The 23,097-nt window shown below is 46.0% G+C and overlaps 1 protein-coding gene across 4 annotated transcripts; it reads left to right on the forward strand.

Moving 5' to 3' along the window:
• The first annotated feature begins 3,818 nt into the window (after positions 1–3,818).
• ACCS (1-aminocyclopropane-1-carboxylate synthase homolog (inactive)) lies at positions 3,819–21,754 on the forward strand. Of its 4 annotated transcripts, none has more exons than XM_065684848.1 (15): positions 3,830–4,707; positions 6,176–6,792; positions 8,204–8,263; positions 11,324–11,394; positions 11,904–11,973; positions 12,952–13,018; positions 13,451–13,548; positions 14,565–14,642; positions 15,904–16,004; positions 16,722–16,811; positions 17,794–17,839; positions 17,988–18,129; positions 18,724–18,866; positions 19,242–19,395; positions 19,900–21,754. In XM_065684848.1, the coding sequence occupies exons 1-15, from the start codon at positions 4,245–4,247 to the stop codon at positions 20,196–20,198; spliced, it is 2,499 nt and encodes an 832-aa protein (XP_065540920.1). In that variant the 5' UTR covers positions 3,830–4,244; the 3' UTR covers positions 20,199–21,754. The 4 variants fall into 4 exon arrangements, with proteins under 4 accessions (XP_065540921.1, XP_065540920.1, XP_065540919.1 ...); XM_065684847.1 differs by having other exon boundaries at positions 3,831–4,884; XM_065684850.1 differs by having other exon boundaries at positions 4,421–4,529.
• The last annotated feature ends 1,343 nt before the right edge of the window (positions 21,755–23,097 follow it).

The raw sequence follows: 23,097 nt of genomic DNA on the forward strand, positions 1-23,097 counted from the left end.
AGTTTTCCCTACCAAAACCTCTGCGATGGTTGCCACATTTCCCAGCTGAAGGCCTGTTATTCCATGGGCCCTTTCCACTCAGCTTGGAGATGTGCTGTAAGAAAAGAGAAATTTGGCTTCCAGGGCTTTCATTTCAGTGCCTTCTGTGGCCATGGAGCTAGACTCCAGATTTAATGGAAATGTGAGCATCAATGCTTAGGGCAAGGCAGGAGAGCACAGTCTCCTGCTCTGATGGCCTGCAATGTGTAGGGCAAACACTGTTGTCCAAGATTAGCCGATTGTTGGCTAGCTGCATCAAAGACTATAGCCTAGACTAGACTAGACTGGAATGACTGGGACTGGAAAGGACCTTAAGAACACCCAGTTCCAACCCCCTGCCATGGGCAGGGACACCTCACACTAAACCATGGCACCCAAGGCTCTGTCCAACCTGGCCTTGAACACCGCCAGGGATGGAGCATTCACAGCTTCCCTGGGCAACCCATTCATTTATAGGACTTGGAGACCTACAATAAACCGAACAAAAGAGTGAAGCTTCACACCATTTTTTAAGGGGGTATTTTGAGGATTATGGGTCCTGGCTTGTTAGAAAAGGCGTTGTGGTCTGAAGTTTGTCCTGTAACTGCTGTACTTGGCTGTCATCCACTGCGGCAAAACTGAGGCATGAAATTCTCTGAGGATAAGGAAGTTGCTCTGTGATAACATTCTGTTTGCATTCCTGAGCTTGTGGCATGAGAATTAAAGGCAGAGAGAGGCTTTTGTCAAAGGAGTGTTAAAAGAGCCTTAGATCATAGAATCATGGAACGGTTTGGGTTGGAAAGGACCTTAAGATCATCCAGTTCCAACCCCCTGCCATGGGCAGGGACACCTCACACTAAACCATCTCACCCAAGGCCCTGTCCAACCTGGCCTTGAGCACTGCCAGGGATGGAGCATTCACAACTTCCCTGGGCAACCCATCCCAGTGCCTCACCATCCTCACAGTAAAGAACTTCTTCCTTAGATCCAATCTAAACTTCCCCTGTTTAAGTTTTAACCCGTTACCCCTTGTCCTGTCACTACAGTCCCTAATGAAGAGTCCCTCCCCAGCATCCCTATAGGCCCCCTTCAGATACTGGAAGGCTGCTCTGAGGTCTCCATGCAGCCTTCTCTTCTCCAGGCTGAACAGCCCCAACTTCCTCAGCCTGTCTTCATACGGGAGGTGCTCCAGTCCCTGATCATCCTCGTGGCCTCCTCTGGACTTGTTCCAGCAGTTCCATGTCCTTTTTATGTTGAGGACACCAGAACTGCACACAGTGCTCCAGGTGAGGTCTCACAGAGCAGAGCAGAGGGGCAGGATCACCTCCTTGAACAGACACACCAAATTAAATGGCACCTCCACTTTTGTCACTGAAATAGGTGCAACGTACAACCCAGTTCCGAAAATAAAGTCTTCCTTTTTGGTTCTGCAGTTGTCAGTGGCTTGCACTGTGCACACTTCAACACCATCGCTTGGGGAACACAGCTCCTGTTAGTGCTCTTCCATCTGAACTGGAAAAGCAGCTCAAAGAACTGGCAGCTCACTTACCTCTGTGATAGAACAGCACTGATATGATTGTTCTCAATGCTGTGTGTGCCTGACACATGACTGCAAGGGAAGCTCTTAATTCTATTTAAAACATCAAATTTCCACTTTACGTGGCATAAAAAGGTGGAAACAACAGAACCATGAACAGTTCCTCAAGGTTTATTGTTACTGTTTTATGTCATGAATCTAGGTTCCATCCCTTTTAATGCTTGTCTTTTGGAACAGTGGCTCTTTCTGAAGCCAGGGCATATGTCAAGTTACTTCTGAGTATGCCCTGCTGCTGCCTGGCTAAGTTATGTCCTTCAGGTATTCCAGGCTGCAGCCAGGCTCTCTGAAAGGCTTTTAAAGAGGCTATTTAGTGCTGCCTTTAATCTATTTATATTTACTATTAAACCTCTATCATCAGTGGCTCTATTCACTGTTGCCCTGGTCTTTGTGGACTCCAAGTACACAGCCAGCGTCAATGTCCTTACACTACATAGGACATAGAGTGTCTTTGCCATGAAAAGCCCTAGGAAAGGAAAAGCACATCTTTCTTATGGGGGTGTGGAAATACAAGCTCTAGTTAAGCAGACCACTAGAAAGAATCCAAACTAATATCTAATCATAAGTTATATGGAAAGAAAATGTATAAGATATATGTAAGGAAAGGTGGTATCATTTTTTAAAGCTTTGTCTTTTTTTTTCCCCATAGAGACAGTATTCAAAGTATGTCCTAAAATCTAATGAAGATCAATATTGTTATTCCCATTTCATGGAAATGGAATCATACAGGCAGGGAATGAGCTATTAAAACCCAGGAGGAAGTTAACAAGAGCTGGGTAAAAACCCTACGGTGCTGCAATGGAGCAGATCTTTTGATCTAAAAGGAAAATCATGGACTTAGTATGTGCTTCACAGCTTGCATGCTTGCTGTACACAGCCTGTACACTTGCCCATACAGGATGCGGACACACTGTGTTCTGTTCTGGTTTTTCTCATAAGCGACTGGTTTTATGCTCATATTCTGCCTTAGGGCTCAGGCCTTATTCCACCAGCCGCAGGGCTGGACTGAGATGTCCATACCAATGGGCCACCAGCGCGGCTTGAAGCCCTCTTCATGGCTGATGCAGCAGAACAGCTCTGTGAAGACCTGAGTTCTGCAATCACAGACCCCTGTACGGAGTTTGAGCTGGTGATGCAGAGGGAAAGCAGAACCCCTGTATTCGTCCTCTACAGTCCCTCCAGTTTTGTTTACAATGAGGATAGTAAAATACTGGCATACTTTGCCCAGAGGTGCGGCGGATGCGCCATCCTGGAAGTGTTCAAGGTCAGGTCGGATGGGGCTTTGAGCTTCATCTAGATGAGCCTGTGCAGATGCACTTGATCCCTGCTAATGCAGGCACTTTAGGAAGGCAGCAATAAAGGGTTCAGTGGGACACAGGACAAAGCACAGGAAGTTTTCTTGGGTATTAAGCCAACCCCCCCCCCCCCCCCAAATTCTGATGATGTGCAACACACACCCAGAGAGGTTGTGAAATTCGGGGAGATACTTGAACTGAAAGAGGGGAGATTTAGCTTGTACGTTAGGAAGATATTCTTCACTATGAGGGTGCTGAGGCACAGGGTGCCCAGAGAAGCTGTGGCTGCCCCATCCCTGGCAGTGTTCAAGGCCAGGTTGGACACAGGGGCTTGGAGCAAGCTGCTCTAGTGGAAGGTGTCCCTGCCCCTGGCAGGGGTTGGAACTGGGTGAGCTTTAAGGTCCCTTCAACCCAAACCAGTCTGGGATTCTATGATCCTATTCAGGGATGTAGCAGAGGACGGGGGACACCTGGAAGGATTTAACCCACACAACCAACCGGCGTGGGGTGACAACTAGAGGGACGAACCGATACAACACCGGCTCCCTCCAGCCCCGCTGCTTCTGAGCTCTAGGACAGCCCCACTGGACGCACAACCCCAGGGTCGGCAGGCAGCGACTTGTCCCCAAGCGCTGCCCTGCTGACCCCAGGCGGGGGGCACCGCAAACTCCGGCTGCTGCTGCTGCACACCCCGCGGCTCCAGCCAAGACACGGGCACGGTGCCGGGCGGGCGAGGGTCCCGGCGGCGATGCTGCAGCCCGGCACAGCCCGGCACGGAGCGCGATAGCGCGGCGCGGCGCTGCCTGGCGCCGGGCCGAGGGCGGAGCGGCCGACGGGGCGGGCCGGAGGAGGGAGCCGTCGGCGCTGCGCGGAGCACGGCACGGCCCAGGGGAGCCCGGCGAGTGCCTGGCACGGACCAGCGTTATCCCGGAATAGGGCTGCACGCATGTGCGTCACCCCGGATGTGAACAGGCCGGCCCGGCTCCGCGCTAGCTCGCTCCGCCCGGCTCCGGCGGATGGGCTGAGCCGAGCCGAGCCGAGCCGAACCGAGCCGAGCCGTGCCGTGCCGGCCGCCGCGCAGCCCGGTACGGGCTGAGGGGAGGCAGGGCCGCCGGGCGCCCTCGAGGGCCAAGGTGCGAGAGTCCCCTCCCGGCGGGGGGCCCGGGCCCCCCGAGGGGGCCGGGGCCGGGGTAGGCGCCGGGGCAGGTGCGCGGCCCGGGCAGGATCCCCGGCGCAGCCCGCCCCGTCGGGGCCGCCGCCGCGTCCCCTTCCCCGGCCCCCGTGGCGCCGGTACCTCCCGTGCCGTGGCGCAGCCCCGCGGCCGGGGCAGGGGAGCGATGGATTTCCGCGGTAAGAAGTACGAGCGCGGCAGTAACTGGTCGGACCCCGAGGTGGTGGAGCTGCTGCAGCTCTGGGCCGACGAGTCGGTGCAGATGGAGCTGGAGAGCTGCTTGCGCAACCAGCACGTCTTCAACCGCATCGCAGAGGTGCTGCGGGAGAAGGGCATCCACCGGACGGGCGACCAGTGCCGGGAGAAGATCAAGAAGATGAAGCTGGAATATCGTCGGATCAAGGATAACAGCAAGGCCCCGCGGAGCGGCAGGACATGGAAGTTCTACGAGGTGATGGACCGGGTGCTGACCAGCCGGCCTGCCCTGGCTTACAGCTCGCTGAGCGGCAGCATGATGGCTCAGCAAGTGCTGCAGGGCAGCATGGTGGAGAGCTACCACCACCACCAGTTCACCTCCCCGGCCCTGCCCTTTGAACACTCCCAGCACCCTGAACTGATGGAGATCAAATGTGAGGAGGTGAACTCTGATGAGCACTGCTTGACCCCAGAGCCCCCAGCAGCCATGTCTTACCAGCAGGGCTCCCCTGAAGAGCATGAGATGGAGAGAGCCTTCTTGGAGAGGGCCCAGAACAACTCTCCCATCTCCAGGGTGGAGATTCCCATTGAAACCAGTGTTTCACCGTCAGGTAGGGAGAGCCTTTCGCATTCCAGCATCAGGTTTCTGCCTGGTTTCCCCAGAAAGAGAGATCCTATTTTCTGGTGCAGAGATAGACACCTGGTTTTCACGCTGATGTTTGGTCCTTGGTTTTCCACGTCCCAAAAAGCTATAAGGTAGAAGGCTGGGAGCTGCATTCATAGTCTCTGGCCATTCCCAAAGTGTATCTAGCTGCAGGTAAATGAAACCTAAAATGAGCTGGGCTAAATATTGGGTGTATAATCCCAAGGGCTGGAATGTCTGCCACAAGCTGGGCTATGTGTTTGTGGTAGATTCCTATATATAATGCTGACGGTGCTTAGCCTTATTGAAACAAACAAGAAATTGTATGCTCTTTGGTATCACTGGAGCATCACCAGGGCTGTCTGCGGTCCTCGTAATGAATTGTATCAGGAGACCCTCTTCTGCCGTGGCTACGCTAGAAACCTGCAGGTGGAACTTTTCCTTGTGTTCTTTTAAACTGTTTTCTGGATCTAATCTTTTAGGACACTCAGTGGTGAAGAATACTTGGGAATGCTCATTACCTGGCTTTCTAAGCTGTGTGTTAGGACATGGAAAGATGGGTTTGGAAGTCACTGGCAGAAACAGCGTTGCCTGTTACTGGCGATGAGACTTCTCCACTGATAGTGCATTTGGCCGTTGCTTGGCTGCCAGGAAGGGTGCAGCCTGGAAATCCTGGGGGTTTCAAACCAGTCTAGGACAGGCAGATGGAAGAGCATGACTTGATGGGGGAGACTGGCACAGGTTACCCAGAGAAGTGGTAAGTGCTCTGTCCCTGGCAGTGTTCAAGGCCAGGTTGGACAGAGCCTTGGGCGACATGGTTTAGTGGGAGGCATCCCTGCCCGTTGGAACTGGATCTTAAGGTCCTTTCCAATCCAGAGTATTCTGTGATAACCCCTCTGAGGTTTACGTCTGAGATCAGGAAGAAACGGTTTAAACTGGCTGGGTTTAAACCACTACACTACGTTCTCTTTGCCATGGTTGTGTTGTTAGTCCATAGAACGAAACTGACAATCACTCAGGTTCATTTAGAGGCTGAATATGGCTGGGGCTGGCAGCATAATGGAGGCCCAATATATAAAGTTCAAAACTTCAAAGAAAATGTCAAACTTCAATATGTACCTGACAGCTTTGACTTTGGTTTTCCTATAAAACCCTACAGTGGATTGAAGGATGTTTCCTAAGGAAGGCAGCAAAGCATGTCCACGCCGCTTTACTTGCTGCACATTTGATTTCTCTTCCTTTCTTTTCCATATCCACAGGTTTCAGTGAGCCCAACATGGCCACCTCAACCCGGATCCAGAACGTGGCTCCCCGGCCCGGCTTCTCCGCCTTGCATCGGCTGAGGAAGAGGCGGAAAGGGCAGCGTGTGAAGGACCCGCTCGATGACCTCTTGCTGAAAACCCTGACATCGCAGCGGGCCATGGAAGAGCGCTTTCTGCAGATGGAAGAACGCCGCTTCCAGCGGGATTTGGACGTGGAGGAGCGCCGGATGCAGCTGGAGCAGCGCCGGTTTGAACTGGAGCGCGAGCATGAGTTTCGCATGTTCAACGTCTTTGCGCAGATGCTCAGCATCCTCAAGCAGAGCCATAGCGGCTCCTCCTCCTCAGTTGCGATGCCTCGGGGCTTGGACTTCAGCCAGGCACTGTCTGAAATCACAGGAATGGGAGGAGGAGGAGGAGGAGACCTGCAGGAGATGAGGGCTCGGCCGCTGTCCGAGAGGAGGGTTGACATGCACGGCTTCTGCAGCCCCAGCGACTTCCAGAGAAGCCCCTACCTCTCTGCTCGTGGCAACATTGCCAGCATCTTCCGTGGCTCCACAGAGGAAGGGTACAAAGCTTATCATGCGGACAAGTATGATGAAGACAAGAACCCCAATGTGAGTGAGCACCCCAAAGTATTCTTGCTAGGAGTAAAGATTTCCTAGAGGTTTGCTAACAGATATGCTAAAAACAGTGGAGTTTTTTTGGTCTCACTAATACTTGTTTGAGGAAGAGAAAAAGTACTTTTGCAGATGAACTGGGTATCAAAGATGCACACCATGTTCAGCTCAGGTTTGCAAGCTCTTGGTTTCCCTATGGGGGAAATAATAGCAAAAGTAGACCTTGACAGATGAAAGAAAGCTGCAGGAGCAAACAGAGCTCCTGTTTCTCCTTGACCATCTCAGATTATATCTGATTATTGCAGGTGATGGGTGCAGGAGATACAGCTAGGTAGACCTTTTTAAATTACTTTTAACTAACAGTGCTTTATCTGCCATATCACGCTCGCTGCTCAGTTGTAGGTAGCTCATCGGACCCCCCTTGTGGCACAAAGGCAAACTATTACCAACAAGGATAGTAAATGTAAATGATCCATCTGTGCATTACTTTTAAATAGATCCTATGTTCAGATACTGAATTGCCTGAAACTTCTGAAATGTTCTATTATTATCCCTGATGTAGTCACACTGTTGGGAGGTGACAACTAAATCTTTAAGATAGAAAAACACAGTGAAGTTTTTGGTACAAGGGGGAGGCATAAACTTGCTCTTCCACCAACTGTTGTCCGTGTAGGAGACAGCTTTTTAAACAGATACCTAAAATTGGATCTGTACTTCAGTAACATCGTAAATGTACAGTTGCTTAATTTTTCCTTTCTTTAAAGATTTATTTACCCAACTTACCCTAATAATGAAAATGTGCTACTAGGTTTGAACTCTTCAAGATCTGATGTAGTGCTAAATAAGCAAGGTCACGTCCTAAACCTGGAGCTGTAAGGACATCTCTCCAGAGGGGAAAATCTAGTGTTTGAACCACTTTTCATGATTACTGTTCAGGTGGTTTCTGAGCAAATCAGTGGGGTGGAATGATAATGACTGATAAACAAATGCTTTTAGATAAAGAATCATGGAATTGTTAAGGTTTTAAGGGGCCTTAAAGCTCATCCAGTTCCAAACCCCTGGCATGAGCAGGGACATCTTCCCCTAGAGCAGGTTGCTCCAAGCCCCGTCCAACCTGGCCTTGAGCACTGCCAGGGATGGGGCAGCCACAGCTTCTCTGGGCACCCTGTGCCAGCGCCTCAGCACCCTCACAGGGAAGAGCTTCTGCCTAAGAGCTCATCTCAGTCTCCCCTCTGGCAGGTTAAAGCCATTCCCCTTGGCCTGTCCCTACAGGCACTTGTCCAAAGCCCCTCTCCAGACTTCTTGTAGCCCCTGAAGGGTAGCAAAATATTTAGTGAAGTGACAGCTAAAGTGATTTATGCACCTGGTTTTGTATCTATAAACAATAAGTTACTTCTTTTTTTTCTAGGGTATAATAAACTTCGGCACCAGTGAGAATAAACTCTGCTTTGACCTGATGTCTAAGCGGGTAAGTGCTACTCCGAACAGAAACACTGAACATTGAATTTGCTCTATAGTTCCTCCTTGGTGCTTGCACTTTCCTGGAGTTATTGCTGTTGCTTAAGCTTGTCTGCAAAGCTTTTCATTGTGAATTTTGCATTTGTTGGAAGGCAGTTTTAAATCCAGCTGTTTGTACATTTATGTATGTTATTTTTCCAGGAGGAGAGGAGCAAGGGTGTTCTTCTGTTCCTCTTCATGATGAGTTTTCCCTTTAAGGATGTATTTGGCTCAGAAAACTAAATGAAACTAAGATGCACTTTATTTCCTCCTGCTGACAGTAGTTAGTTTAATACAGAGGTTTTCAAATCAGGTTTGAACTCGATTTAATTTCAAGGATCTTCACATCTGCCTGTTCCAAAGTCACACGGTTTGGACACCCGGTTGTGAACTTAACCAAAGTGTGTGAGGGTGGCAGCAGTGAATGGTGGCAGCCCTTGAAACCTTTCAAAGTCAGACTGGGTCAGCTGCTCCCTGCTCACTTTGTTCAGTTGCACACTCAAAAAGCAGGAAAAAGAGAAAACAACAGAACTGTGCTGTAGAGGAATGTTTCTTGGCTTGCATTAAAATCACTGCCCAGGAGCATCCTACGAGGTGGGCAGGCGGCACTTTCTCCTACCTGAAGTTGTCTGTGGGGAGGGAAATCAGTCTCTGCAGTTTGAAGTTCATGGTTGCTCCCTTTCCACCATTTCCCACCCTCAAAATGATCCTTGTTTTATTTCTGCCTGCTATCCACTGACTGGGGGGGACGCTACCCCGCTGCTCCGCCTTCCAGCTAAAAGAACAGGTAAGGCAGAGCTGCTGCCTGCACGGAAAAGGTGCCTCCTAGGCTGCATAGGTGGTACCTTCCTTCCTTCACTGTCCTCTCCCCTTAAACTAACACCAAGCCTGCAGTAAGTAGTGCAGAGGGAGATGGTGTCAGCTGCATCTTAATTAGCCTTGTTATGAAAATGAGTCTTTGTGGGCTGTAGTGAGATGAGCCATCACGCTTGTGGCCACAAGCTGAATAAAGATATTGTTGCCAGCTTCTCAGTTATCACAGCCTGGAGTTACAGTATGGATTCATTGAATGCAGCACCATGTGGGATTGTAGGCAAGTGATTTGTTGCTACTTGGGATAATAAATACTTACTGTTTCCACTGAGTAAGGTAGCTTATCAGACTGCTGTCTTCAACTTTTGACCCTAAAGGTAGAGAATGTTTTGTGGCATGAGATCTCAGATGATCTTCCTTTCACAGAATCATAGAACCATACAATCAACCAGGCTGGAAAAGCCCTTCAAGCTCATCCAGTCCAACCGTTCCCCAGCACTGCCAAGGCCACCACTGACCCATGGCACTGAGGCCTTGTCTCCACGGTGTGTGAACACTTGCAGGGGCAGTGACTCCAGCCCTGCCCTGGGCAGCCTGTTCCAATGCCTGAGCACCTCTGGGGCAGGAATTGTTCCTCAGCTCCATCTAAACCTGCCCTGGTGCAGCTTGAGGCCGTTTCCTCTTGTCCCATCCCTTGTTCCTTGGGAGCAGAGCCCAGCCCCTCCGGGCTCCATCCTCCTGTCAGGCAGTTGTAGGGAGCGATCAGGTCCCCCCTGAGCCTTCTCTTCTCCAGACTGAACCCCCCAGGTCCCTCAGCTGTTCCTCATCAGACTTATTCTCCAGACCCTTCACCAACTCTGTTGCCCTTCAGTTGACCCATCTGTTTTCCTTACCCTTTAAGGGTTCTCCTCTTTATTATGGTAGCTTTTGGAAAACTCTGCTGATACATTTTATGTTACATCCTCTAGATAAGTTTAGGAGGGAGATCTAAAGGAGGCACAGTTCTGTGCTACATAGGCTTCAAGAACATCTGCAGCACAGTAAAGGAGTTTAATCCTATACTACCAGGTTGTAATTCTGCATGGGATAAGGACAGTGTCTTTAAGCTCCAGAGCCTGGCACCATTAAAACACCAATACACAATATTGTGAGTTTGTTACCACGTGAGGAACTTTCACACTGCATGTTGAATTTCCCTCCTCCCTCACTATTACCTATTTCTAGCGTCCTCCACCCTCACCTCTTCTAATATTAACTCATAGATTTGGTTGCCATTAAATATTTAGAAGGTACATTGTACATAATACTTGTTTATGCCTTCATGTAGAATGTTCTCTCTGCCTCTATCACCACTGTGCTTTCTCTGGCAACTTCATAGAACTGGATTATGCGAAACCCTGATATTTACAACCTTGAAAATACTTAGATGAAAGCAGTGTGCATACTTTATCGAGTTATGAACATTAAGAAGGGCTCCACAATTCGGGTGAATCTGGTTTTGAGGTCAGAATGAACTCCTCATAAGGAACAAAGTGCCTGCCCTAGGGAAGAATTATTAAGAAGATTATTTCATTTTTCTCCTGTCTTTTGAAAGCTCCTGTTATACTGTAACACTTATCAAAACTTACCCGAATTACAGATCTGAAGGAGCTGCAGTTAACTTGGAACTGAGACAGAAATAAAAGCTAGAATTCATTGAAAACCACTATATTACAAGTTTATTAAAGACAATGCCTATCTGACTGTGATTCAAACTCCTTTCTGTCTTTTTCTGACAGTCTAGAGCTGAGCTTTCACAACTGCAGCTTCCTTTTCAGGTGAAAGCTGCTGTCCTCAGAGCTTGGCTGAAACATGCTTTGGGGCTCTGGGTTGCTTCTCTTGCTGACAAAGTCTTCTGCAGGCATCTTCCTTATGGGCATCGTGTGTTGCCCATTCTGCATCCCTTTTGTATATCTCTGTGTAGGGAAGTTTTGGCTGCAGTAACTTAGCCCATACTTCATATAACCTGAAGTTATCACTGATCAATTTGCTGGTCTTTGCTTCTCCAAGCTGCATTAATTTTGATGGTCAGTGGCTTTCTCAATCCAGTTTTACAGCTGTTGAAGTTTGCACATGTGTGTGTGTATGCACAGGCATGTACCTATATATGGATCCCGTCTATCTCCATGTTTCCAGTGTCACAGATTAGGCTTTTAATGGTTCTTCTTGTTGCTCACAGCTGACACAGACTGACATGAATCTGATGGAGCCTCCACTGCTTCAGTATCCCGACTGGACAGGACATATGTTGTAAGTCTTCTCTTTTCTATAACTCTTTTTGACTTCTTGGCTGATAAGCAGAATGAATGAATACACATCACTTTTCTGGGTCATTTAACCATCTTTTTCTTTGCAAAACTGTAAATGACCCATTCATCCAGTTAAAAATCATTTTATGTGACAGAAGACACAAATTTTCTAAAGCAAACACAGTTTTAAAAGCACTGTATGCATTAACAAACTCGGTAGCTCGAAACCGTTCATTGAAACATAGTGAACACTTGGAGACTTTAATCCTTCTCTTCTGTGCCTTGATTAAAGCCCATCAGAAATGTGTGCACCATTATAGACATTATCCATGACACCTTTGCTGTGTATAAAAGTAGTGTCTCTGGCATGGGCCTGAGCTATCCTGTTTTCTAGCTATTTTCACCAGGCTTTGCTATACCCTGGCTTTATTTTCCTGAGATGTGGACCTGGGGAAGCCCAGTCTCTTGAAGAATAAGCTGAATCAATATTTGCTTTTGTGTCTTTCTCAGTTTACGGGAGGAAGTGGCTCGATTTTTGACCTATTACTGCAAGGCCCCTGCACCTCTTAAGGCAGAAAATGTGGGTAACCCACTTTCCATTGGTGTCTGTTCTAATGTATTGCTATTTGTTGTCAGTTTCATCTTCTTTTTTTTCTTTAAACAAATGATTTGGTAAGATGACAGCCTCTAATCATGTAAATGGGATTGATTCATAGCCACTGTAGTAGCTTCTGATGCACCCTTCAGCCAAAACACTTCGGGTCTACTGTGTATCTTCCTAATGCTTCACTGTTGTGTGCCAGCTCCTTATGCCAGCGCTCTCAGTGGGACTTTGTGTTTGCATCTCCTTATTCTTTTCTGGGACCTAGTGTGCCTGTATCCCTCAGCCTTGACAAAGAGTGCTCATTGCTTCCATTGAGTTTAATTTGGTCCCATTCTGCTGTTATACCTCAGGACAAAAGTCAGTTTTATCCTGTAAAAGCTGGTGCAGCCATTGCTTTTCTGGCTGCAGTAGCTCAGCAGAAGCCCATACTTATGTGAACTGAAGTTAACCACTGATCAGTTTGCTGACCACTGCTTCTCCAAGGCAGCAGATTCTGCCTGATGGTTGAAGTGAAACTCATAGGATGTGTGACCATCTGTCTTCTGGAAGCAGCAGTCAAACCTGCTCTTGTACAAGACAGTGGTCCCACTTTTGCACACATTTGGCAAGAGGTCTGAGCTGCTGTTACCATGAACAGATGATAACACAATATTAGGTGATGAAAAGCAGTTTGCTTTTTCTAGCAGTTCAGAACTACTCCCAGTTTTAATTCCCCATCTAAAAGCCTACTCTTTCTATTGCTTATTAGAATCAGGAAAGGTGCCAGGACAAAGTGTCTCTGAAGCAAAGAACAGGATTAAAGTTATTTCTGGTGGAAGTGGGATTCAGCAGGAAAATTCTGGGAATTAGAGAATTGGGGAGAAAATATGTTTTAGTGATATGGTCAGAAATTACTATATTATAGTGTTTTCTTTCTGTGGACAGATGTATCACTAACCTCTCTCTCTTCTGTAGGTCATCGTTTTAAATGGTTGTGGGTCTTTATTTTCTGCATTAGCTACAGTTCTTTGTGATCCAGGGGGTAAGTGGATGGCTGGGAGATGTTTTTAATGTTTATTTTTGCTGGGAAATAATGTGTCACTGTTTCAATATTGTCTATTAAAAGTGAAGTAGTGGAATTGGCATTGGCCTACTGTGAAGTTCTTAATTCATACAAGATTGTGCTGTGAAACTAACCATCTCCATGATCTACACATCATGTACTCACATCTAGTGTTTTGACCACTATTTTTGTGGTTGTTAGAACTAAATGTAGGCTATACTCATGTTTTACTTGGGTTCTTGTAGAAGATAAAAGAATTAATGTAAGAATAAAGTGCAGGAAAAGGCAGCAACAATACAGTGTTTCCAGAGGGCACAGCTATAAGACAGCTTTCACATTTAGCAGAAGTACATTAGAAAAAAGAGAAGGAGTGTGACTTGTTGATAACCAACCTTGTTTTCTTGTTTCCAGAAGCTGTTCTGATTGCTACTCCCTTTTATGGTGGTATCACCCAGAGTGTCTTCCTCTATGGTAACGTCAAGCTGGTGTATGCCTATTTAGACAGTAAGGTAAGATCAGAGGGATGCCAACCAGTTGACAAATAATTGATACTGGAAAGTGTCAAGCTTTGGGAACCTCTGAAACCAGTCCTCAAAACAAGAATGGGGTGAAGGCTGTGGATGTTTTCTCAATTTATTGCTGGGAAGTTGGGCACATAGTTTGCAAGGAAGTTGGTGGAGACCACAAATCTGGATTCCAGATTTTCATAGAATCATAGAATAGTTAGGGTTGGAAAGGACCTTAAGATCATCCAATTCCAACCGCCTGCCATGGGCAGGGACACCTCACACTAAACCATCTCACCCAAGACTCTGTCCAACCTGGCCTTGAACACCGTCTGGGATGGAGCATTCACAACCTCCCTGGGCAACCCATTCCAGTGCCTCACCACCCTAACAGGAAAAAACTTCCTCCTTATATCCAATCTAAACTTCCCCTGTTTAAGTTTTACCCCTTTACCCCTTGTCCTATCACTACATTCCCTAATTCCCCAGCATCCCTATAGGCCCCCTTCAGATACTGGAAGGCTGCTATGAGGTCTTCATGCAGCCTTCTCTTCTCCAGGCTGAACAGCCCCAACTTTCTCAGCCTGTCTCCATACGGGAGATGCTCCAGCCCCGGATCACCCTCGTGGCCTCCTCTGGACTTGTTCCAACAATTCCATGTCCTTTTCTTGTATCTTACTCCAGTAACGGTTCTTGAGAGGGAAAAAATGGCCATTTTGAGCCTTGTGGACAGAAGTATGTACTGTCCTACTAAAAATGATCCCGGGGTGGACAAGCAGATGGAGATCTCGCATTGTTTTAGTTATCCGAAGATAAGCAGAGAATTCTGTGTGTGGCCAGCCTATGGTGAACATACTTCTTTGACTATTTATTTGTTTGTTATCTCTGTAGTATAAAAGGGTAAGAAGATGTTCCCAGGTCATTATTGCTGGGTTCTTTTGGGGAATATTTCCCAGAGGATTGGCTCAAGACTCGATTGAAATAACTTGGCCTTTTTTTATCTTTATGATGCCTTTCAGATTACTGGAACAAGCACTCGACCATTTCAGCTTACAGTGGAAAAACTGGAAAAGGCCTTACAGAATGCCCGGGCAGAGGTGAGTTTAGCTGAGCTTCACATCACCAGTTAAGACTACAGTACGTTTGAGGTGGTACGTCCCAGAAGTGGCCTTGAAGATAAAACCTAGCCCCTGGCTTTCCAGTTGTCCTTGTAGACCACCTAAGATCAGGCAAACTCAGGGGCAGTTTTAGGGGGAACCCCCCATTGTTGCGTACACTAGGAGTACCAGGCCATTCACAAAGCACTGGAACCCTTTCATATCACACAAAAAAAGTACTTGGGCATGCACTAGAAAGTAGGCACTACCCAAGGTTTATCCTTCAGGAAGGCCAGCTGAGTTACTCCAAAACTAACTGCTCTGCACAGTAGCCCACATGATTCCACTATGAACACCAAGAGATTCTGCAGGTGGGTAAGAGGTGCAAATCTAGAGAATAAATGTAGATGAGTATCATCTTTCTGATGAGTTAGTCGGTAAGTTTTGATGCTGTCCTAAGCCCTGTATATGTTTAGCTGCATCTTTAGATCATTACCAGCTCCGACATCTTCATAGAATCATAGACTCATAGAATAGTTAGGGTTGGAGAGGACATTAAGATCATCCAGTTCCAACTCCCCCTGCTATGGGAAGGGACACCTCACACTAAACCATGTCACCCAAGGCTCTGTCCAACCTGGCCGTGAGCACCACCAGAGATGGAGCATTCACAACTTCCCTGGGCAACCCATTCCAGTGCCTCACCACCCTTACAGTAAAGAACTTCTTCCTTATATCCAGTCTAAACTTCCCCTGTTTAAGTTTTAACCCATTACCCCTTGTCCTATCACTACAGTGCCTAATGAAGAGTCCCTCTCCAGCATCCTTATAGGCCCCCTTCAGATACTGGAAGGCTGCTTTGAGGTAGCTCAAATTCCCATCTTTCTTGCCACATTCATGGACAATCTTCAGTAATTTGTGACTTCCCAATTACTGATACAGCTGAGAAAAAGTTCTCTTCCATGCTGAGAACATCTTTCTCATCATTGGTTGACCAAATAGCAACAGTTGTGTCAGTGTCCCTCTTTTCAAAACCATAGATTCATTCTATAATCTTGTCCTCAGTTCACTTTGTAAGTGATATAATAGTAAAAAAAACCCTTTATTTGTGGTTCAAAGCGTTCTCATACAATCTAACCTCTGAGGTGAAAAGTCACATTGGAGGCTTAAGGGGGATCTTGTGTCACACTCAAGTAAGAGGCACTGAAAGTCTCTCCCATGATGTGTGCTTTCTTATTGCTGCTTTATTTGTGTTCTGCAGGGCGTCACTGTAAGGGCCTTAATTCTTCTGAATCCCCAAAATCCCCTTGGGGACATCTACTCCTTGTCAGAGCTACGGGATTACCTGGAATTTGCTAAAAGGTACGTCAGTTTGGGAGGCTGAGGCATCCTGAGTCGGATACGGCTTCAGGAATCTGATGGATTACTCAGTGTCCCTGACTTTATCTGTGAATATCTTCTAAGTCAGGCAACCGGTCTATTCTTCACATACAACAGTGGGCTTAAGGGGGGAAGGAGTAGTGGGAACAAGGGAACATGGGCCATTCAGTCATCTGGAGTGGCAAAGCAACTTGCAACAAGGAATGCAAGTTTCGTTTGGTGGTGGTGCTAGCAAACACTATGGTGCTGTGCTTCCCTGGTAGGAAGCCGAGTTCTTTTCCTCACAATTTCTCAGTGCAAAGACAAAGAAATATATGAATATGGGTTCCCAGTTTTGTCCTGGATCATGAATACCCTCTGAGATTCAGAATCTGAGGGGATTGCTGATACAACTTCTTATTACAGTCAAAATTAGTATTAGTATCCTGCATTATCAGTACAGGAATTAATATTCATTAGTGCATTGGAAATGACTGAATTTTTATCTCATTACATGGTTGCAGTGGGTGACAGGGGAAGATCTCAGATCACTTCAACGTACACATAATGGACCTTCTGAGTTGGGAGAAAACTGCTTTACTGCTGCAAAATTGAGTGTCCCTCTTCTTTGTATAAAGCAAGTCTTTGCAGGCCTGAATCTGTCTTTTTTCTAACCCAGAATCAGCCTTCTTTTGTAATCTCCATTTTGTCCTTTTGCAGACACGAACTGCACGTGATAGTAGATGAGATCTACATGCTGTCAGTTTTTGATGACTCAGCCACGTTTCACAGTGTCTTGGGCATGGACAGGTAAAATCAGCTCCTACTTCCCTAGCCATCTTTCCAGTGACAGTTCACCATGATGCCTTGCTGAGAACTTGTGACTGGAAGTTAAGTCATGAGCTCGCACATTCTGAGTCTGCCTTATGCCCATTCCTTCCTTTTTGTCATTTCTGAATGGCAAATGCATTTTGGCAAGTGCCATCTGGCAAGTAAAAATCGGTGGTTAGTTTTCTGTTGGGGTACGCTTTTCAGTGCGTGCTTTGGTATTTGCCTGTGACAGTCCCCAGAACTGTAAAGAGTTGTTTCATGTGTTGAGAATGAGGCTTTTCTTCCTATCTAAACTTTGTTATCTCTTTCCCACACTTCATTTGATGCCTGTAAGGACTTTCTATTGCTATTTGCTTTCTTTTTTCACACAGTAGTCATGGATCACAGTGTTGTTACAGGCTGGAGGATTGGTTTTATTAGGTAGTGATTTAATGAGATCAGAAACTTCAAATCTCACCTTTTAAAAATATGGTGGATTTTTGGTTGGTTTCCTTTGGGTGGTTTTGTTTCTTTGCCTCTAATTTCTAGTTTTCACCCGTTACACCATCTTTTTGTTCATGCTCAATTGCAAGGAAATGAAATATACTTGTATGTGTTAGCTTAGTGTTGCTAGGTTTGGGTGTAAAAGAAAATGACTTAATTCTTGGCAAATACATTGGCACAAGCCTGCTTTCTGGCATTTTATGTACAAGCTTCAGATGTGCAGGAAATCTGCTCATGAAATACAGCACTTGCAGGTATCTGTAGATCTGAAATACTTTCACTTGTGTCTAAAACTAGTTCCAGGGAGTTCCTGTCTTCTAAGGTTAGGTCAGATTTGAATTCTCCCTACTTGACTGATGTTCTGTGCTGCACTGTCATTGTGTAATGCTGCCTCTCTGTTTCTGCAATGCTGCACTGGTGATCCAAAAGCTTCAACACCTATGAAACTAACTGCCCATCTGCATCCTTCTACATACAGATTGCCTGATCCACAGCGGACTCATGTGATGTGGGGCATAACTAAGGTGAGTGCTGGTTGCCATCGTGCCATGGCTCCCAGCTGATAGCATTGGCCTGGTGTCCTCAGGTTCTTTATGCTGGAAGGAACAAGGCAGTAGTAATAGGATCCTGGTCTTCCTGTGTAATGAAGTAGTCTCTTTATGTCTTCTGCAGGATTTTGCTGTCTCTGGGATTCGTTTTGGTACTTTATATACAGAGAACCAAGATGTTGCTAATGCAGTGGCTTCTTTGTGTTATTTCCACGGGGTTTGTGGACCTGTCCAGCACAAGGTTGCACAGCTGCTTAGAGACAGAGGTAAGTCAGCAGCTCCATGTATGATCCTCTGCTGTTCTGTGTGTCTTTGTACCTGGGGCATCCCTCTCCCCTTTTCCTTTCCAAGTGGTCTCCTGTTTGTACAGCTTAATGACAGTCTTATGTAATCCTGAAGCTGCCCATGTAACACAAGGCTGATGTTTCTGCAGAAAAGGATGATTTCTGCAGAGCTCCTCATCAGCAGAATTAAAGGAGCAGCTTGTTGTGATAGCTGTTTATAGAAATAGCCAGTGTTGTGTAGAACCACCTGAGCAGAAACAGAATACAAGCTTGTGGGGTGAGGGACATAGAACTGGATTTCTAGCTTTGCCCTGGATGGAGTGTTAAACACTCCACAACAACCAAGAGCTATGAATGTAGGGTAACTTCCTTAGGGAAGTCAAGAAGATACTCTGCTGCACAGACTTGAAACTGCTACATAGTTCTTGCCCCTCTTTTTGCTGTTTGAGGAAGAAGGAAACAAATAGAGGAGGTGAAGGGTGAGATGGAAAAAGGCACTGTGAGTGCTTTGGAAACTCAGATGTGAATTCTTTCACAGTTTGTTATTTGCTTTCTTTATTTTCTCTTTCTGGTCAGACTGGATCAACCAGGTCTATCTGAGGGCCAACCGTGCCCGCCTAAAGGCTGCCCATACGTATGTAACAGATGAGCTGAAGACTCTTGGGGTTCCTTTCCTCAACCGCAATGCAGGCTTCTTTGTCTGGATTGATTTCCGAAAGGTTGGTAGTCTTAGGACAGGCTTCTCTTGGGGTGAGGGCAGGCACGTGGTGCAGCTGCATCTAAAGGAAAGCTTACTATTGTGATAAGCACTTTGTTTCAACAACTCTGTTGTCTGATGAGCAGAGGGAAGCCTGCCTGGTATTTGTGTCTGTTCTTTTCCTTCCGTCTCTCTGTGCATTTCCCTCCCTGCAGGAATCTCACTGCTCTCAAGCCACTTTCCTCCCCATTTCTTCCTTTATATCACAACTGCTGTACGTCAGAGGTAAAAGGTGTCTCCCCGGCCTTTGCAGACCTCATGGGAATCACAAATTCATGAGGATCTCAGTGATGTAGCATATATGTGACTAATCTGGTCTTTCTGCTGACTCTCCTAGTACCTTAAGACAGGCACATTTGAGGAGGAAATGCTGCTCTGGAAGCGTTTTCTGGATAACAAGGTCCTCCTGTCCTGTGGTAAAGCCTTTGAGTGCAGTGAGCCTGGATGGTTCCGCATCATCTTTGCTGACAAGACCCACCGGCTGCAGTTAGGTCAGTAATCTCTTTTTCTTTCATCAGAATTTCTGTTTCTTCCTCTCTTTAATCCCAAACATACCCTATTGTCATTATCCTCTTGTCTCCTCAGTTTTTCCTGCCTTTATTATAGAGTCATAGAATAGTTAGGGTTGGAAAGGATCATCCAGTTCCAGCCCCCTGTCATGGGCAGGACACCTCACACTAGACCGTGTCACCCAAGGCTCTGTCCCACCTGGCCTTGAACACTGCCAGGGATGGAGCATTTACCACTCCTTTGGGCACCCTGTGCCAGGGCCTCAGCACCCTCACAGTAAAGAACTTCTTCCTTATATCTAACCTAAACTTCCCCTGTTTCAGTTTGAACCCATCACCCCTTGTCCTATCGCTGCAGTCCCTGATGAAGAGGAAATGTCTGAGTCCCTTTCCTTTCATCCTTTGTATTTTTTTCTGGATTGGATGGGTATGGGGACACTTGTGACTTAAACTAATCCACTCATGTTTCTCCTTATATCACTGCAGGTATGCAACGGATCCGCAAGGTATTGGAAGAGCGGGAGCAGGAGATATTGGCTGAGGAGAAGGAGCAGCCTTGTCAGTCAGAACAGGATGGCAAAGCAGATAGCACAGATGAAGTCATTTTTGTATCCCGCCACCAGGAGCCTACCAGTGCCAGTAGCTCCAACCTTGGTGACCTTATTGGCCTCCTGCAACAACAGATGCGTTCATCTGACTGGTTACAGAAGAATACAGCTGAGCAGTTTGCCCAGGAAAAACCAGAGATCTATGATGTGTTCAGCAAACTGGTGGGGAAGCAATAGGGATCAGTGCCTTCAGGACTTTCCTGAGAAGTGACTGACCCTGGGCCCTTAAAAGCTCAACAGTGACTTCCAGCAAATAATATATTTTCTGTACAGCAAGAAGATCACTTTGTAAAACCCCTCCTCCCTGTTGGAGATCTCTAATTTGTATTATATAGGTGCATTCCTTGGATTGGGGTAAGGGTAGGGAATGGTGGGGGTCTTGTTCGCCTGCTGCCCCCTGACCTGCAGCATCATTGTATTTTGTATTTCATTTCTAATGAATATGGTCTTAACTCTCTTATAAGGTCCTGTGGTGTCATTTTTTTATGCTGCTTATTTTATGCTTTCCAGAAAGATGGAGACTTGAGATGGTTAAAGCGTGTGAAGTTTGCCTTTTCCTCAGTGATGATCAGGTGGAACTATTTCAAGGCCATAAAATGACTGCTTTCTCAAGGAGGTGTTTTAGGGCACTAGAACCCACTGTCGGTCCTAACCTAGCGTCAACTAAGGGTAGACAAGCACATGCAGGGGTTCATCTGCATGGGTAAAGCTTTTCATCTTGAGCTGGTTTCCAGTCTAACCTCAGGTCAGAACGTATCCAACACCCTTGGTTGGTGAAATGCCCATTTTTGTTTCTATCCTTTTATGTATTCATATAAGCAGACAGCATCCATTGGCCACTTGGCACAGTGTCCACCAAAGAGCTAAGAATGGAGAGGTGACTGAAAGTAGATGTTCTTTGTGCAGCCCATGGGCTTCTAAGGTGGCACCTCCCACCATTTTCAAAGTAACTAAGGCAATTTTTTAGCTATGTTTGTCAATTTGCAGGGTATATTTTTGACTAAACACTATTCTTCAGTCTCCTTCCTCTCTTTTCCATATTAAAAGACACTGTTTCCTGTATAATGGTGATACAGTATTTCAGGTGGGAAGTCTCTTTCACAGTTACAATGCTCTAATTTCTGGTACTATACAATTTTAGCTATCTTGAAGTAATTTAAGATGTTTTTTTCTGCATACATATTAATCCAGAGTTCAAGGAAATTGCCCATGAAAACGGAATGGAAGTGTGCCATTGTCCTCCTTTAATTTGTGCTGAGTTTCATCCTGGTGGCGTTATGGAATCTGTTTATATAATGAGTTAAAGAGGTGAAAGATAAAATTTAGGCTAAATTCTGTGCTGTCAACGCAGTTGGAATATGCTCATCGCAAGTGAAGGATCGTCTTCTTCTGATCAAGCCTCCAATATCAAACTGGAAAGGCACGGAAAAAAAATCTTTGCATCGTCTGGATAATTTAGGAGAAGGATAGTATTGAGAGTTAACAGGAAATCCAGGTTATTCTTTGGTTCAATATTCAAGTAAACAAGCTTTCATTTTACAGTTACTTAGTGAGGTGAAATGTCAGTGACTGATGCCTCACAGAGGTACCATTGTGGCTCTGTTGGTTTTGTTCTTGGGCACTGTGGATTTGGGCAGGTGGGCATATCATAATGAGCGACAAAAGCATATGTCTGTATCATAAACCAAATTGCCAAGGCATAGGTAGCAAATAATAAATGCAATTGAACTTTGGTGAGGTGGTGGTGGAGAATTGCCTGGACAGAGATGGAGTCTGACCAGTGGCTGAGGAGAAGATGGTGTTGCATGTAACTGGTCCCTCTCTTGGGTGCCAGCAATGAGGCAAGGCTGGTGATTGGGAAGAAGAGTACAAGCAATAGTTATAAGCATCATATTTGCTTATTGGTTTGGAATTTGTTAATGCACAATATTTTTAAATACATTTATTTTTGGAAGGGGCCTTGAGCAAGCTGCTCTAGTGGAAGGTGTCCCTGCCATTGCAGGGGGTTGGAACTGGATGAGCTTTATGATCCTTTCCAATCCAACCCATTCTATGATTTTATTATACTTTATTTTCCATTTGCTCTTGGGTATTCACAAAGCTGTAGCACAAGACAGGTCTCCTTAATGGAATGAGAGGTGAGATGTACAGCTAAAACACCAATGGACATACTGGTTTGCCCCCTTTTACTTATGAAGGGTCTGAGCAACAAAAATTGAGGGAGAAAGCTGTGAAATGAAGAACCAGGTAAGACTCTATGGGCATTAGTTGAAGTGGTATTTCAGGGGATTCCTATAACGAACTCAACCCATTAATTACTCCTAATTTTCTTTTCTGCTGGTGTTCTGGTCACTCCTATGGTTGGAGTATGTAATTACACAAGATTGACAATATAATATGTTTTTCACCTCTCTCTGTGTGGAAGCAGCTAGTAAAGCACACCTCTTTGTAGGAAAGGGTTTAAGACTCTAAAAGTCCTCACAATTAACATCATATGGCCCACGATCATATGATATTGCTATAACTCAAAATAACCGGACAGACACACACTTTTGCATGGAATATTTTCCATGGGTCTTTTCTCAGGTTTAACACCTGCCTTAGGAGCTCTCCACTAGGGAATGTCAGCCTGGTCACAGAAACTCAAAATCCAACTGGAAATGATGCTGGAGAGAAATGTGTTATGAGTCTGCTGTTGGGATAAGCAGCATTTGTTTTGAAACCCTATAAATCCTGAAAATGGCTTTATTGGTTGAAATGAATTGGAAAACATTTAGAAAGTCCTGTGTATATGTATATAGATGTTAAATCTGCTCTTATTTGCTGTAAGAATACCCTGACAGAAAAGAACACACAGGCTCTGCCTGTACGAATTGTTTGTTCCTTCTGCTACCTCCATGTTAGATGTTCTCTCTGCTCACTGTTTCTCATTATTATTAATGGCATTTTATTCTCTGTGGCAAATCTCTACAGGAAAAAAGAAAAAGATAGAGAAATGACTAAGGACTGTCATCGTGTTCCCCCCCATTTCTTTCCTTTTTTTCCTGTCAAGCAATAGACAAACATACCTGAAATG

The sequence above is a fragment of the Lathamus discolor genome, chromosome 6 (genome assembly GCF_037157495.1).
Source record: "Lathamus discolor isolate bLatDis1 chromosome 6, bLatDis1.hap1, whole genome shotgun sequence".
In the NCBI taxonomy this organism is placed as follows: domain Eukaryota; kingdom Metazoa; phylum Chordata; class Aves; order Psittaciformes; family Psittacidae; genus Lathamus; species Lathamus discolor.